At 41.3% G+C, this 15,575-nt stretch overlaps 3 protein-coding genes across 3 annotated transcripts; 2 read left to right on the top strand and 1 right to left on the bottom strand.

Annotated features, from left to right (window-relative positions):
- Positions 1 to 264: 264 nt before the first annotated feature.
- On the top strand, positions 265 to 6,190 carry LOC122055376 (trafficking protein particle complex subunit 2-like protein). Its single transcript, XM_042616791.1, has 5 exons — positions 265 to 426; positions 518 to 614; positions 5,385 to 5,463; positions 5,571 to 5,652; positions 5,916 to 6,190. Exons 1-5 carry the CDS (start codon positions 394 to 396, stop codon positions 6,054 to 6,056), a joined length of 432 nt encoding a protein of 143 aa, XP_042472725.1. The 5' UTR covers positions 265 to 393; the 3' UTR covers positions 6,057 to 6,190.
- A 665-nt stretch (positions 6,191 to 6,855) lies between these two features.
- On the top strand, positions 6,856 to 9,029 carry LOC122055374 (shewanella-like protein phosphatase 2). The gene has a single exon (XM_042616788.1). It carries the CDS (start codon positions 6,936 to 6,938, stop codon positions 8,127 to 8,129), a length of 1,194 nt encoding a protein of 397 aa, XP_042472722.1. The 5' UTR covers positions 6,856 to 6,935; the 3' UTR covers positions 8,130 to 9,029.
- Positions 9,030 to 10,118: 1,089 nt separating this feature from the next.
- Positions 10,119 to 14,359, bottom strand: LOC122055373 (protein ROOT PRIMORDIUM DEFECTIVE 1). The gene is made up of 6 exons (XM_042616787.1): positions 14,002 to 14,359; positions 13,253 to 13,352; positions 12,344 to 12,424; positions 12,157 to 12,261; positions 11,840 to 12,009; positions 10,119 to 11,764 (listed from the first exon to the last, which is right to left on the bottom strand). Exon 6 carries the CDS (start codon positions 11,427 to 11,429, stop codon positions 10,305 to 10,307), a length of 1,125 nt encoding a protein of 374 aa, XP_042472721.1. The 5' UTR covers positions 11,430 to 11,764; positions 11,840 to 12,009; positions 12,157 to 12,261; positions 12,344 to 12,424; positions 13,253 to 13,352; positions 14,002 to 14,359; the 3' UTR covers positions 10,119 to 10,304.
- Positions 14,360 to 15,575: the final 1,216 nt, after the last annotated feature.

The raw sequence follows: 15,575 nt of genomic DNA, 5'->3' as shown, positions 1-15,575 counted from the left end.
ATACTTTTAAATTTCACACCCAGCGGAAGCAGCCGCAGTGGATCTTGGCCATTGACGGTTAGATTTTTGGATTGCGTCTTACACGCCATCTTGACCGTGCGTTTGTATGGGAAAAAGTTTCCTTGCAATTCGAACTTGTAGGAAATCAGTATCGACCGCGATCCCGCAGCGGACGGCTCGAATGAAGTGGCCCCTCTCTATTGTCCAATCACACGCTAAGATTCCGTGTTTGCTATCTCTGAGGATACACGCGATCCTCATCCCTCTTAATCGCCGAAAGCAAGACCAGTCGGAGACTTTGGGCCTTTAGATCCGATCCAACTACCACCGCCTTCGCCCGCCGGAGTCGCAGCAGCCTCGAGATCCCGCCGTCGTCGAAGGATCTCGGATGAGATGATCGCGTCCGTCGCCGTCGTCGGTCACCAGGTCTGCCTTCTACGTCTCTGGTTAACAAAAACAAGGCGTTTCGCCGTCGTTTGTACCTGAGCGCCTTTGTGATGCTTCTCGCATGCCGCAGAACAACCCGCTTTACCTGCAGAGCTTCACCAATGCCAACGATGCCCTTAAGCTCCACCATATCGTCCACTGCTCGCTCGACGTCATCGACGAGAGAGGTTTCTTTTGTTCTTCCACTATTCTTCTATCTTTTACTCAAAGTATAGATTTGGATGGAAAAATCGATTTTTGGGGGAAATTTTGGTGAAGATAACCCCTAATTTGTCTCTGATTACTTACATGTCTTTAGGAATAGATAGATTTGTTGGACGATTATGAAAATTATCAAGCCTGTGCCTACCTGTTTTTCCCCGTTCGATATTCACATAAGACCTTGGAGTTGTTCTAAAAACATCTGATGGATAAGTTTGATTTCCAAGAAACTGAGCGAGCGCTTAGAAATGTATTGCAATGCTTTTGCATTGAAAAGTTTTTGTTAACTAATTCAAAAATAAAACGAATGTAATACTCACCGGATCAATCAATCGGGTGCATCATTCAATTTTTTTTCCATTTTTAATCTACGGAACACATTCAACACAGAATGTTAGAACGTCAAAATACCAAGAAGTGATGCAGCATTTCACATTGATTCAAGTGGACATCAACTGTGGTTGATGACTGAAATGCCTAGAACTATTCGTCTGTGAATAATTCAATTTGTAGGAGTGAAATCTATGCTGAAATCCTAGGAAAGAAAGTGGAGCTCACTGATCAACAAAGAGAGTTAGATGGAATGAATACATTAACCATTCAAATAGTGTGGAACTAGCTTTTAGGGTCTGTTTACTTGGATGGAAAATAAAAGGGTGAGGAGGAAAAGTGACAAAAGTATTATATAAATGATGAAGCTCCCAATGTAATTTTATGATCTTTTCCTTCCTTTCCCTCATATCTTTCACCCAAGTAATTGGATCCTTAAAGTCTTTTCAGGTTGGTCTGCAATATGACACCTCCAGCCTATTAACCCAGGTCAATAGATTCTTATTGCATATATTTCAATTCCTATTCAAAACTGTCGCTGATTGGTACGGAGTAAAGTAGAAACCTATAATGTTTGTTTTTTTGAAGTATCATTTTTTATGATAATTCATAAATGCTAAACACGTGAAGGAGTAAATGCTAAACTAGAATCTTGGCAGGAAACACTAGGAGGGAAATATTTTAAGCTTAGTAGATTAAAGACATAATATATGGAATTTATGTTTAGCAATATTAGAAGTAATGAGACAATTGTTAAGATAGGAGAGGACGAATTGCCCGGAACTGAGAGATTTAAATATTTAGGATCATTTTTGCAAAACGATGGAGGGATTGAGAGAGATGTCGGATGGTTGAAATGAAGGGGAGCATCGAGTGTTTTATGTGACCGTAAAGTACCTCTAAAACTTAAAGGTAAGTTCTATAAAACTGCAGTTAGACCTGCTATGTTATATGTAGCTGAATGTTGGACTATGACTCGAGTACATGAGCAGAAGATGAGAGTTGCAGAGATGAGGATGTAAGGTGGATGTGTGGACATGCGAGGATGGATAAAATAAGAAACGAGAGTATTAGAGAGAAAGTCGTAGTTTTATCTATTGAGGAAAAACTCCGAGCAGAGCCGGTCCTTGTTATGTAAAGGCCCTGGGCGAAACTATTAATTATGGTTAAATTTTATCCTTCCATCAATCTAAGTAATAATCTATAAAATTTTGTTTCTAGAATTGGGATAAGGAAACTAGATTTTTTTTTTTTTTATCTTAGGACGATTGTTACTTTTTTATTTATGCATAAATTTCTATAATTCTAATATAAAAATAAGAATTAAGCACCAATTTCAAAACTATCTATATATTTTTTTCCCATTCCTACACAATTAAATTATCCAAACAATCACTTGAATTTTTAGCAAAAGAACACTGACAGTGAAGAAAAATTTAACTAAAAAAATGTAAAGAGATAAACAGAACACAAAATCATGATACTAAATTGGAAAATAATAAAGAAGTGCAGCCTAGTCAGCTTACCTCCATAATCCTTATTTTCAACATCAACATAGGAATCTGGAAGAACGAAGAGAACACCAAGAAGACCTGTCACAAATATATTCACTTTGAGTTTGAGCAATTTAAGTAATTTATTCAATAGAGAGGTTAAAAATTAAAATTTATTTATCTAAAAAAAAGTGACATTACTTATAAGACCTTATACAGATATTCTGCAAGTTTATAAAAAAACACAATTCAATTATGTAAGAGTTAAGACCTTATTCGTGTAATTAAAGATAGTAGTAAAATAAGGTTCCAAAAAAATATAGTAGTAAAATAATTGTCTCTATGTTCAAATGTAACAAGAATTAAAACTCAGTTGGTAGAGCACCTTATAAATTTACATGTGCACCAATGCTTTTGAAAGGAACTAAAAATGCTTAGACATAATATGATATGAACTCATCCGGCCTGCTTATTTTTAGTGTTGTTCTTAGTTTGATAAGATTGGATATGTGCATGCAAGCAAAGGCCTCGAACAATCTACTAGAATACAAATTTTTAAAATTTGAAAATACTCAGATCCAAGATCAAAATAAGCAATTGTTAAGTGTATTAGGACACTGTGGATTATAGTATGATATAATAAAGAGATCAAAACAATTAAATATTTGGATGTGTACCTCACGAAGTTGTAATGTTGCTGAGTAGTGTAACGAATGCATTCATAGCTTTCAAATCTTAAATCTCCAATCTGCCAAAATAGTATATTTGAAGGAAACATATAAAACAAGCACACATCTCTTGAAGTAAAAGCAATGATGATTTGATCCATGGAAAACCAAAATTACAGTTGTCAAATTTATATAGCATAATAATCATTTAACTCCAATTAGTTCAATAGAAATATAGATAATCTCGGTGGCAGACTGACCGCAGATGCTAGAATCTTCCATAAGCATGTCACAATGAGTTAATTATCAGGCAAACAAACTACATATGCAGTTAGCCAAAAAGGAATAGATCAAACAATCAATATCATGCCTCGTGTCGGGAAAAAAACAGAACTTACAGTAGGCCTTAATATTAGGTTAATAAACTAGTTAGACATGAGCCCCTTAATGAGAAAGATGTGGTTTTGATCGAAACAGAAGAGATCAAAATAGAAGAGCAAAGATGATGTCCTTTTAGGGTTTGCAGAAGCAAGAAGTAATGAGTCAATCTAGCTGCACAGAGGGCTAGTCATCACAGCGAGGGAGGGAAGGCATGGCGAGGAGGGATTTGGTGTGGAGAATCGCGAGGGCACTTCGGCCAAGGAGGGAAGGCATGGCGAGGAGAATCGCGAGGGCGCTTCGGCGAGGGAGGGAAGGTGCAGCGAGGAGGGCTTCGGCGAGGGCTTCCGCAGGAAGAAAAAGTTAAGTTTAGGTGGAAAACATATATCTATCTATATATATACTTCTCCAAAATGGGCCCCTGAGTATTCATGGGCCCTGGGCAGGAGCCCTGGTAGCCTTGGCACAGAAGCCGGCTCTGACTCCGAGAGACACGTTTAAGATGATACGGACATATACTTAAACAACCAATAAATGCTCCAATTAGGCGATGTGAAACTATGACAAACACACATATCAAATGAGGAAGAAGAAGACCAAAAAAGACTTGGTTAGCAACAATAAAACAAGATAAAATTTATTTAAGTATAGATGATGATATAATAGGAGATAGAGCTCAATGACGTAAAAGGATTCATATAACCAACCCCACCTAGTGGGATAAGGCTTGGTTGTTGTTGTTGATTTTTTATGATAATACTTGTGGAATTAGCTTTGGGTAGCTTTTTGTGTTGTTAATATATTCTATTTTATATGTGGTAAGGGCACTATATAAGTCTGTGAAGACTGAATGTTTTTGCCATGCCATTGACCGAAAATATAAATCTTCCTTGGATCTTGGTTTTCCTATTTTGTGGGTAGCTTACCCTATAATTGAGACAACAAACACAACGGAGGAAAACATTGCCAGCATAAGCATTTTCAGCCAAATGTTTCCCTCAAAGATAAAATGATTTATTCTGATCTTTTAGCCTTTTTTGACTTCGTGTGCCTAGTGTTTTTTCTCATATCAAGCATGAGTCAGAATTTCCTGTTGATCTGAAAAACTTTTGGCAACACATTACTTAGGTCTTTAAGGACGGACACCATTGTAATGATTGAGCTCTTTTGAGATGTGCATCTAACACCTTATAGCTAATTCTTCCATTTCTTTCCTACAAGTCATGAAATGTGATATAAATTGCATATCTTCATTGATTATTGAAAATCCTATGCTCAGTAAAGCTAGATCAGTTCTGTCAAGTCATGCCACTTTACAATATTAGTTAAGATAATTTGTGATCAATTCTTGCTCAGTTGTAGACATTCAACAAAGTATAAAAATTATCTAGTGCTTAATAAAATTGTAGTTAAGTTGTTAATGCTATTGGTTTTTTTTTTTTCAATTAAACTGTGAAGGGACTTCAACTTCTCTATCCTCTTTACTTGCATTGAATGAATTTCATGTTTAATTCACAACTTCCTCAGCAAGCTAAAATTAAAGCAGTATTAGTTCAAAATATGACATGAGAAGTAAATCTGGATGACTAGACATGGACAGTTGCAAAGATACCCACATTGCTATTTTTTTTTCTTTCTTTTCTGGTTTTACGCTCTTTATGCCCATCTATCTGGATTACTCATCTTCTAAACTCTTGCTTTGAGTAGTTATCTTCTTAATTGTAAACTTTATCCACTGAATCACCACAGCCAAAAAATTTAAGTAACACTCTTCAGAGATAGCAGCATAACTTGACAACCTGAGATAGTTTTCCAAATGTTTACATTTCTTCTGCTGATTTTTCTTTTCCTCTTTTATGTTTGGCAGTGAATAATCCTAAGAGATCTGTGAGCACTCTGAATGAGAGTTATCTTGGCCTTTTATATCCTACAGAGAGTTACAAAGTGTGAGTCCTTTCCATTTCTTTGGGTTAAACGCATTGTGCTTGCATCTGCTTGTATGCAGTGTCTATTCGGAGTCATTTTTTATTTTAGCTTCTTTTTTTCCCTACAGATATGGGTACTTGTCTAACACAAAGGCGAAATTCCTGGTGGTAACAACTGATCTAGATGTTAAAGATGCCGATATCAGGAGTGTAAGATACACTCTGCCCTTGTGAACTTTTCAAGTTTTAGTTTTTTGTTTTCTTTTTTAGTTTGAACTGCATGAATCTTGAAAATAAGCAAGCATAGAACATTGATCCTCCAAAGCAGAGGATTCTACTAACAATAGACAATAGTTACATGTATGCAAGTCTATGTGGGATCACTTACATATATGGATCTTATCCTTTCCACTAAACTCATTATTTAGATAGTTTAAGATCTTAACTATAATTATCTTCTACTTTGTGTTCAGTTCTTCAGGAGATTCCACGCTGCATATGTCGACGCCGTCTCCAATCCCTTCCATGTTCCAGAAAAGAAGATAGTGTCCAGAACCTTTGCCCAGCGAGTAAGTGGCATTGTCAAGGCCTTTGCAGCGGGCACAAATGGATGAATCCATGTTTCTCTATCTTTATGTATCAAGCTTTAAATTCTAAGTTTAAAAAGAGATTTTCAGTCTATTCTTTTGGCCTTCTGTTCCTATCGTTTGCAAAAACCTTTTCTTAAGAACAATTTCATTGGATTTCACTTGGTCTCGACTAATTTATTATGTGTTATATTAGACATAATGATTAATCAGATTAGTTAACGTTGAATTTGTGACTGGTCCGGTCTCACGGAAATTTTTTATCAGTCATCATAGTAAATCGAGAAACGTTCACAGCAGACAGTCCAGGAGTCCAACATCCTTTAGTTGCGTGTCTCATTTTGAAAATTTTTTTTTACAAATTCGTCATAGTTGGGATTCAAATCGTGAGTATTTGAGTGGCAATCTAAATGTCCTATCGTTGCATCATAACCCCGGGGACGTGTTATATTAGACAATTATGACAAAAAAAAAAATGAATACGGTCGCCCTCAGCGCCCCCGTCCCAAGACTAACGTAGAAGAGATAAATCACGGACGGTTATTAGCCTTTGGAATAATGACTAGTACATAATGAAGGTATTTATCTTTATTTTATCGAGATTTGAATCCTAAACTTTATTATGACATCATCTCATATGCTAGTCACTAGACTCATCCGAAGAGACTTATTTTGTCGAGATTTGAATCAGACGAATACGCTCGCCCCCAGTGCTCCCGTCAATCCGTCCCAAGACCAACACAGAAGAGATAAATCACGGATAGCTACTCACTTTTGGAATAGTCACCAGCATATAATGCATAAATAGGACGTGGGTTGGTTGATCTCTGATAATTTCCTTCTATTTTTAATAATTTCGTTTGCTCCTCGTCTTTTCCTTCATGTACGCCGCCTCTTGATCTGACGATGGCGGCGTCCGATCAGGTTTGCGCCAATCTCCCTCCCCTCCTCTCCTCCTTCGTCGATGCCTTCGTTGACTTCTCCGTCTCCGGTCTCTTCTTCCCTACCAATCCTTCTCCTAACCCTAACCCTAATCTCCCTGCCGCCGCCACCCGCATCCCCGCCCCTTCCCGGCTCGTCGCCATCGGGGATCTCCATGGCGACCTTCCCAAGTCCCTCCAGGCCCTCTCCCTCGCTGGACTCGTCGACCCTTTCTCCGCCCGCTGGACCGGCCACGACGCCGTAGCCGTTCAGGTCGGCGACGTCCTCGACCGCGGTGGCGACGAGCTCCGTCTCCTTTACCTCCTCCATCGCCTCAAGCTCGACGCTGCTCGCGCAGGCGGCGCGCTCCTCACCCTCCACGGCAACCACGAGATCATGAACGCCTGCGGCCGCTTCCGCTACGTCACCCCCGCCGGCCTCGACGAGTTCAAGCGCTGGGGCTTCTGGTACCGCTCCGGCCTCGCCATGAAGCGCCTCTGCGCCGACCTCGAGTCGCCGCGAGACCCTTTCAAAGGCGTCCCCAAGTCCTTCCCCGGGATCAAAGAGGAATTCTGGGAGGGGATCCGCGCCCGGATAGCCGCCCTGCGGCCGAACGGACCGATAGCTGCCCGATTCCTGGCCGGAAACCAGACGGTCCTCGTGATCGGCGAGTCGGTGTTCGTCCACGGCGGGCTTCTCCAGAGGCACGTCGATCATGGGCTCGAAAAGATCAACGAGGAGGTGAGAAAGTGGATAATGGGGCTCAGCGGAAGCCACGCGCCGCCCTACCTCCAAGGCCGGGAAGGGGTGGTTTGGTTGCGCAACTTCTCCGACGGATCCAATTGCGACTGTAGCCATCTGGAGGAGGTGCTCGCCATGATCCCCGGAGCGAGGCGGATGGTGATGGGGCACACCATTCAGGAACAGGGCATCAACGAGGTGTGCGACGCCCGAGCGATCAGGATCGACGTGGGGCTGTCGAGGGGCTGCTCCGATGGGCTGCCGGAGGTTCTGGAGATCAGCGACGGCGTCAAGTTGAGGATCTTGACATCGAATCCAGTGTACTACGACGAGAGGTTGAAGCGTCCATGGCGGCGGCCGGTGGCGAAGGAGGAGCTGGAGGGGCTTGGCATGTTGGTTCCGGAGACCAGGCCGCAAGAAATGGAAGCCAAAGCCTGAAAGAACTCGCAGGCCTCTCTTTTCCCATTTTTATGCTTCTGCTCTCCTTATTTACTCATTTTCTTTAATCTGCTTTTTAAAAAGAAGGGAAATAAACTAAGCATCTAAAACCAAAAAAAAATAAAAAAAAACATTAGAGGCTCTAGAAGATAAGAGCACCAACTTTGTTTTCCATCTCCAATCTTATTAAAGACCTAAGTAGAAAATGGCTGCAAAATTTCTGCCACTAGGAGAAGGCTCAAGATCTGTTCGTGATTTATCAACTTTGTGTTGATCTTGAGACGGGTTGACGGGGACAAGATCAATAAAAAAAAAGCTGAATCTACAAATTTGTCATCCTCTTTATAAACCCTAATTAAACTAAAAAGCTGTTTGTATTTTTTTTTAAACAGAGGAGAGATTCAGTGTGTTAGATGGAAGATATGCCGTGACTTATCGGCCGTAGCACATTCCAAAATAGAGACGGTTTTAAACAGTTTGAAGTTGGACTCGAATAGGAAGCCTTCAGTGTGTGATTTCAATGCAAATTGGCATGAATCAGACTCAAATAGGAGACCTTAGGGATGGGTTTATATGGTTTACAGCGGGCAGGAAGGGGATAAATGATAAGAGTTATATGGTTTTGTTTCAGTCGTCCAGCTTATTAATAATTTTCTCAGATTATTTTATATAATTTTTTACGAGAGAATCCGACAATAATTTATTGATAGGATTGATGAATCTCGTTCTTGAGTTGCACTATTATATAAACTTGGTGCACCTTTACCAAATCCAATGTTTGGACTTAGTACTAATTTATGCATATTTATGGTATAAATAAAGGATCTCTACATCTGTGTATATTTAATTTTTTTTATTTGAATTTTTTTATAATTAAGATATATACAAGCTGTTTTTTTTATTTTTTTTAGTTTTTATTATACGAATAAAAATGTATCTTTAAAATTTAGATTGCCAACATAACCATGCACCCAACAATGACACCTTTTGTTAATGTAAATGGGACTAATGGGTGCTTTTTGATGGCTATTTCTGCCAGATCATAAGTCTTATATCTAGACTTCAGCGCATAAATCCCACATTTTGCAGTGTGGCAAGGCAGGGCAATCAACAGCCAACAAGAAAAAGCAAATAAAAAATTCCATGAAGATTACAGTCAGGATCTCAACTATCCAGTTTATAGTAATGCACTTAAGACCCTTTCCACAATAGTAATTATAGAGAGACTCAAAGAAGATATCTAAATCAACAATTAGCTCATTGTCCAGTTCTTCTCCTGTAAGAAGGTCAGATGGGCCATCAGGTTCAGCATCTGGAAGCTTAGGAGCTATTATAGGTGCATGGACATATGACCCCTATTCCTTAGGGTGGAGTTGACCATGTGGAACCGCTAGGACGACAAATTACATCTTTTACTATCATACCCCTAACATGTTTTTTCATTATAGCATCCACAGTGGGAGATTGGAGCTCCCACTACAGATGTGGCAATACGGAAAAAGTTCCCTCCCACTGTCACTGCAGATGTGACAATACGAAAGAAGCTCCCTCTTACTGTCATTGCAGATGTGGCAATACGGAAAAAGCTCCCTCTCATAGTGGGAGAGGAGGGAGTTTTTTCCCCATTTGCCAAGAAGCGATTCCATACCGATGGAGCCGCTTCTTCACCATTTTTTTTATTTTTTTAATTAAAATAAGTTTTTTTAATTTAAATATAATATTAGAGATGTTTTTTTAATTAGGAAAAAATTATATATGGTTTGAAAGTTTAAAAAATATGGGATTTGAGAATTATATATAATGAAAAATGTGGGACTCATGAAAGAGTTGTTGAGAGATTTTTTGATAGTAAAAAGAGATATAAGATTTTTAACTTTTGATGTGGCGTAAATATGACAATGAAGAAGCTCTCAAATTTCAATGAGCTCTAACCACTGTAAATGCCCTGATTCCTTTGATGAATTACTTTTCTCTAATGATAGCCATTTATATATTTTGTAATGTCCAACTCATTAGATTGCACATATCACAGTCATATTTCATCATAATTTGATCTCATGTTTAGATTTATAGAAAAAGAATCATAAACATCAATGAATTATTATAATTTATCAGACCTTGAACGCAACTCTTATTCATTCGCTAATGCGCAACTGTATCCTCTGGATCCGACGACTAACCTTCCTCCTCCTTCTCCTCTTCCTCCCTACCATCGCCGCCCATTCCTCGGCGCCGCATCAGCACCAATTCAAGTAGCCGCCGGCGTGCCTCGTAGATCGGATTCGGATCGATCAGCCTCCCTCGCTCGTAGGCCTCCCTGAGGAACACCGTGTGCCGCTTGCCTTTCGTCGACAGGTAGAAGATCCCCGGGTGGTCCAGGAACAGATCCCGTATGTTCAGATCCATGCCCATCCAATTCCTGAACTGGCTCACCTTCTCCACCTCCGCCATCTTCTCCACCGTCAAGCTCAGGAACTCGTGCGCTATCGCCACCGCCCTCTTCTCCCGCGCCGTCGCTTGCTTCGCCGCCGCTCCGTTGCCGTATGGGTCCAGGTACGCCAGCCTCTGCCACTGCTTTAATTTCGCGCGGTAGTTCTTGGTCAATTTCATCCCTGGAGGGAACCCTAGCTTGAACGCGAATTTCCAATCGGGATCCTCCGCCGATCCATGATCCCGGCGGCGACGATCTTCCGCTGCCGAAATGAATTTGGAAGCCGGGGGTTGGTCGATGAGCTCGAGAAGGTGAGTGTTGGGCTCTCTAGGGTTCGTGCGGAGGGCGAAGACGGTGGGATTCCTGGCGATGACCGAGTCCTCGAAGTCGTCGGGGAGGCCGAGCTCGCGCCAAACCTTGAAGATCGCGCGCAGAGGGAGGCATCGGGAGGAGGAGATGCAGAGAAGCCTGCGCAGGCGGTCTGCGGCGTCGGAGGCGGAGGAGGCGGCCGACTCGTCGGAGGCGATGCGGGCGGCGGCGGGCGTGAGTCGCACCACTGGCTGAGAGGCGAAGGGGTCGTAGACGAGGGAGAAGACGCGGGGGAAGGCGCGGACGAAGTAAGCGGCGCCGCGGGAGAGGTGGAGGCGAGGCGCGGCGGAGGAAAGGAGGGGAAACGGGAGGGACGCGGCGGGGGACGCGAGGATCAGGTCCTGGACTGCTACCGCCTTCAGGAGGTGCTTGTAGCCTTCCATCAGCTTCTCGAAGGTGGGATCGAGGTGTCGCGCGGCCACGTGCTGAGCGGAGGTGACCTTGAAGCGGCGAAAGAGCGTGGGGAGGCGGGCAGCAGCGGCGAAGGCGCCACCCGCCATCGCGGTGAGGACGTGAACGGGCGAACTGTGGCGGCGGTGCCAAGCTATATCGCGTGAATCTGAACCGAACCGAACCGGAAAATTGAGTGCAACTCCGGAAACTAAACCAATGATATGAACTTAATCTCAGGCAACTCTAAATCCAGCCAATTCAATACCAACGCTCCTTGTGCTCTAATTTTGAGATATGATCTTTGATCAAGCACCTTGCCACACTCTTTAAGTATAAAAATTACAATGCTAATACTAATAAATAACTAAGAGACTCCAAACCAAAATGTAATATTCTTCTGGAGGAGGTGCTAGCTGATTGACAAAATGTTTCAGAGTTTGGTCTGCAAAGAATCATGAAAGAGTTGGGATTCAAACATAAAACACCAGATTACTGCCCACCTCTCAAGTGTACTTACATTCCAGGAATCCTTCTTTGCTGTCAGGATATTGAGTCGTTACCAGTTTGCAAAACCTGGTTTCTCAAAAGAGGCAAACGAGCAGTTACAAAGTCGTCGTCGCTATCATAGTCGATTTCGCAGTCTGGTCCGAGAGCTTTGAGCACCATCGCTGTGATGATAGATAACGCCTGGAATTAGAAAGAAGAAATTATGACTTTGATAAACATGGTCCCAACTAGAAACGCTTCAATTTACAACACTAGTGCACTGCAAAAGCAGTAAAATAATCCAAATAAAATAAGAACTGAGTAAGTGTAAAAAAAGAGGCTTATTACTTGTGCAGCCACGATCGACAAACCTATCCATTTGCACATTTTGTAATTTAATCTCACAAATTTCTTTAATTCATCAAATTTGCCCGTTGGATCCTCTGGGAAATCCTGATACAGAGATAACAAAACGAGGTGTGAAGCAATCTAAATAAAAAAAATGGCAATCTTTCATCTTTCAGGGAATGCATACCTCCGCCCAATTTTTGTTCAGAAGTATGTCAGCAGTAATTGCACTCTCCAAGATGAGTAACAGAAAGAGGAATATCATGTACTATATCTCTGATTAGGATTAAACAAGAAAGAGGAATATCATGATATGCATATTCTTTGGAGGTTGAATAGAATAAGAACAGGTATTCTTTGGAGAAGGGAAGAAATGAAGAATAGTTATTCATGAAGTAGAATAAGGAGTAATTGAACCACAATTTCGTTGGAGTTAGTATTTTAAGTAACAAAACATAGGAATATTTATTCCACAATAATCCATATGAAATAAGATAGCTTGTCCTATGAACTGGATGCACATATGAAAAATGTAAATCAATTGGCCAAGTCAGAATTGAGCTGAAGTTATCCTACTATTTGCAAGCAGAAAAAAAAATCTCTCAAATTTCCCACTTAGATGCAGTCACATGATCTCAAGACTTCACACACATCTTTAATCGCTTTCACTATTTTTTTGCATTTGCTTGCCATTCTGTTTCCTAGCGCATTGCATTAGCAGATCCACCCTTTCAAAATGTAATACTATTGCTAAAGGAATCTATACTTTGTGTTTAAATATATATGTATAAGGCAAACAATAAGTTCACATTATGAAACATAAATATACAAGTGCAAACTAACCAAATTATATGTACATCAACATGCAACACAAGAAAACATAAACAGAATTTTACTCAAGCATATAAGATATAATGTATGAAACGAATAATGATCCCTTTTATCAAAAAAATTTCTGGCTATATACCTTATAAACAAGTGATTAATTGTATCTCGATACTTGAGATGACATAACCAAATTAACTGATATCATTAGGCAATTAATTGAAAAATAGTAACAAAAAGAACACCTGAAGTACAATTAGTAAAAGGATACACAAGAAAGACAGTGGCTGTTAGCTGTTTCTGCAGCAATGTGGCCCACGCATGTTATCAAACAAAGGAAGATTCCAAGTCCAAGAAAAGTGAAAATGAACCTGCACATCATAGGACATATAGTTCAGCCATTCAACTGCATCAAATAGATTTAAATGGCATGTAAAATTCACAACTAAAATGCCATGCACAAAAATAAAGAATATTCCTTCATAAGCTTCAGTTTTTGAGGCACATAAAATGAATTCAATGCAATAGCAGTGTTTAGAAAACAGGACTGGACTGGCTGGTTCAAGTGGTTAACGCAGGAGTGGAATCTGAATCGAATAGTGGTTGATTTCCAGTTGAACTGGATTTTAACCTAATTCAACGGGAAAACAAAAGGAAATGAGGTGCTACTGGTCATCAACTAGTCACACTTTCCCTGCAACAAGAATCTCACCTTGTTCCGTCTTTCTACCCTAGCAATCACTCTCCACACTCATAACACCGTTCGTTACAGAAAATCAAGCACAGGGATGCTACATGTGAACAACACGGGATTTCTGAATCATCGTGAATGAACTGAACAGCGAAAAACAACATTCACTGCCCGATTCTAAGTAGAAATCACACAAAAGCAAACAATCTCAGATACTACTGCTCTAACGTCAAGAGATCAACAACCAAATCAGTATCCATCGCAAGCAAAACCGACCAAAGAAAGGAAGGAAAGCGAAGAAAACAAAGAGAGGTTTAAGTCGGACATACCACGGAGGAGAAGAAACGGCGCTGAAGGAGTAGCCATCGTCGATGCCCTTGTACCACGACCGAATCATCCACAGCGAGTAGAGGATCATTCCCATCCCCGCCAAACCAATCACCGAGTTCATCAACTTCAGCGCCGACTGCAAGCAACTCCTCGCCCCCCTCACCATCCCCGATGCAGCAACCCTAGCTCGCTCCCAGAATCGAACTGCGAAGCTAGAAACCGGAGTAGGAGACCAGATCGAGAGCCAGTAGGGAAGGAAGAGCTCTCTCGGTGACGATGAGTTTATCTTGTCGCAGGCGATTCGATATCTCGTCTTATTCTGCGGGCGTTGCTTCTCAATTTTGAGTTTTCACGTCAGAATATGCCTTTTTTTACCATCAGAAAAACTAAACCGCAACGTGCTTCGCTAACACCTTTCTTTTTGTTGGTCACCATTTACGGGCCCCACTCGGGTAAAGGTTGTGAAGCGGAGAAGCGTCTTGTTGAATTTTCATCGATCCCCGCCCGCCCGATGTCAGAGACGATATGGCTCCATCGTTCATCGGGAGTCTACGGCCAGGATCCTTTTGAGAAAAATGCATATACTTTTATCATTGTTTTTTTTATTTTCTTGCTTACAATTTTTTAAAATTTCTATAACATTATTAAATTCATATATGGTTTTATATATTTGTATCATTTAATCTTTTTATAAGATTGCAAATTAGATATTCAGATTTATCAGTCATTTTCAACGGATAAATAAAATAGAAGAGTTGTATTCAGTTAAATACTTAAATACTTTTACCGTATCATCAGTTGTATTGAAAGATTATATATATATATATATATATATATATATATATATATATATATAGATATATAGAGAGAGAGAAATGATATGCTACGGATCATTATTTACGGATTATTACGGATGATCCGGCAGTAAGAATGGGGAACCCACTTCCTGAAGGGTCTCAGCTTGAGAATCGATGAAGGGCTGACTAAGCGGTTAATGGCCGAGCCGATCATCCGGGTATGTCCGAGCGGAGTTAGATAACCCACCCATGGGTTTGGGTTTCCGACGCCAAGGCAGGAGGATCGAAGGGCCGACCGGGAGCCCGAACGTCAGGGGCCAAAGAGCCGAGCGGGCAACCCGCCCGGACAAAATAAGGGCGAGGGGAGAAAAAGGTGGCCGAGCGGCCTATGCGCTCGGCTCGGGATATGGAATATCGGCAGAAGCATGTCTGATGATTAGGCCGTACATAAGATCGCACGATGGAGGATCTTGCCGTCACATCATGGAAAGGTTGATACAGTAGCAGTATGGCCTCATGGACGCCTTTTCTGACGGGTCCATATCTGGGCATGGCCCTTCTGACAGACCCATGCCTGGGCATGGTCAAATGCAGGTGGCTGCTTTGATTGGCGCGCCCAGGCTTCTTCGAGGGGTCTATATAAGGCCTCCATTTCTTCACCGGAGGTATGCTCGTCTTCATCTTGAGGCTACCTTCTTGTCATTCCTCGCCTGACTTGAGCGTCGGAGGACCGTCGCCGGGACACCCCTCCCGGCTCGGTTTTGTTGCAGGTTCGC

This window comes from Zingiber officinale, chromosome 3B (assembly GCF_018446385.1).
Source record: "Zingiber officinale cultivar Zhangliang chromosome 3B, Zo_v1.1, whole genome shotgun sequence".
Taxonomy (NCBI): Eukaryota; Viridiplantae; Streptophyta; class Magnoliopsida; order Zingiberales; family Zingiberaceae; genus Zingiber; species Zingiber officinale.
Note: the sequence above shows the minus strand (reverse complement) of the source record. Positions and strands in the feature narration are given on the sequence as shown.

Bases quoted from the DNA above. Each gene is read 5' to 3' on its own strand.
- LOC122055374 (XM_042616788.1), top strand. From the start codon at position 6,936: ATGGCGGCGTCCGATCAGGTTTGCGCCAATCTCCCTCCCCTCCTCTCC.
- LOC122055373 (XM_042616787.1), bottom strand. From the start codon at position 11,429: ATGGCGGGTGGCGCCTTCGCCGCTGCTGCCCGCCTCCCCACGCTCTTT.
- LOC122055376 (XM_042616791.1), top strand. From the start codon at position 394: ATGATCGCGTCCGTCGCCGTCGTCGGTCACCAG. The intron at 427-517 runs GTCTGCCTTCTA...CGCATGCCGCAG, and splicing joins TCGCCGTCGTCGGTCACCAG to AACAACCCGCTTTACCTGCA. The intron at 5,653-5,915 runs GTAAGATACACT...CTTTGTGTTCAG, and splicing joins AAGATGCCGATATCAGGAGT to TTCTTCAGGAGATTCCACGC.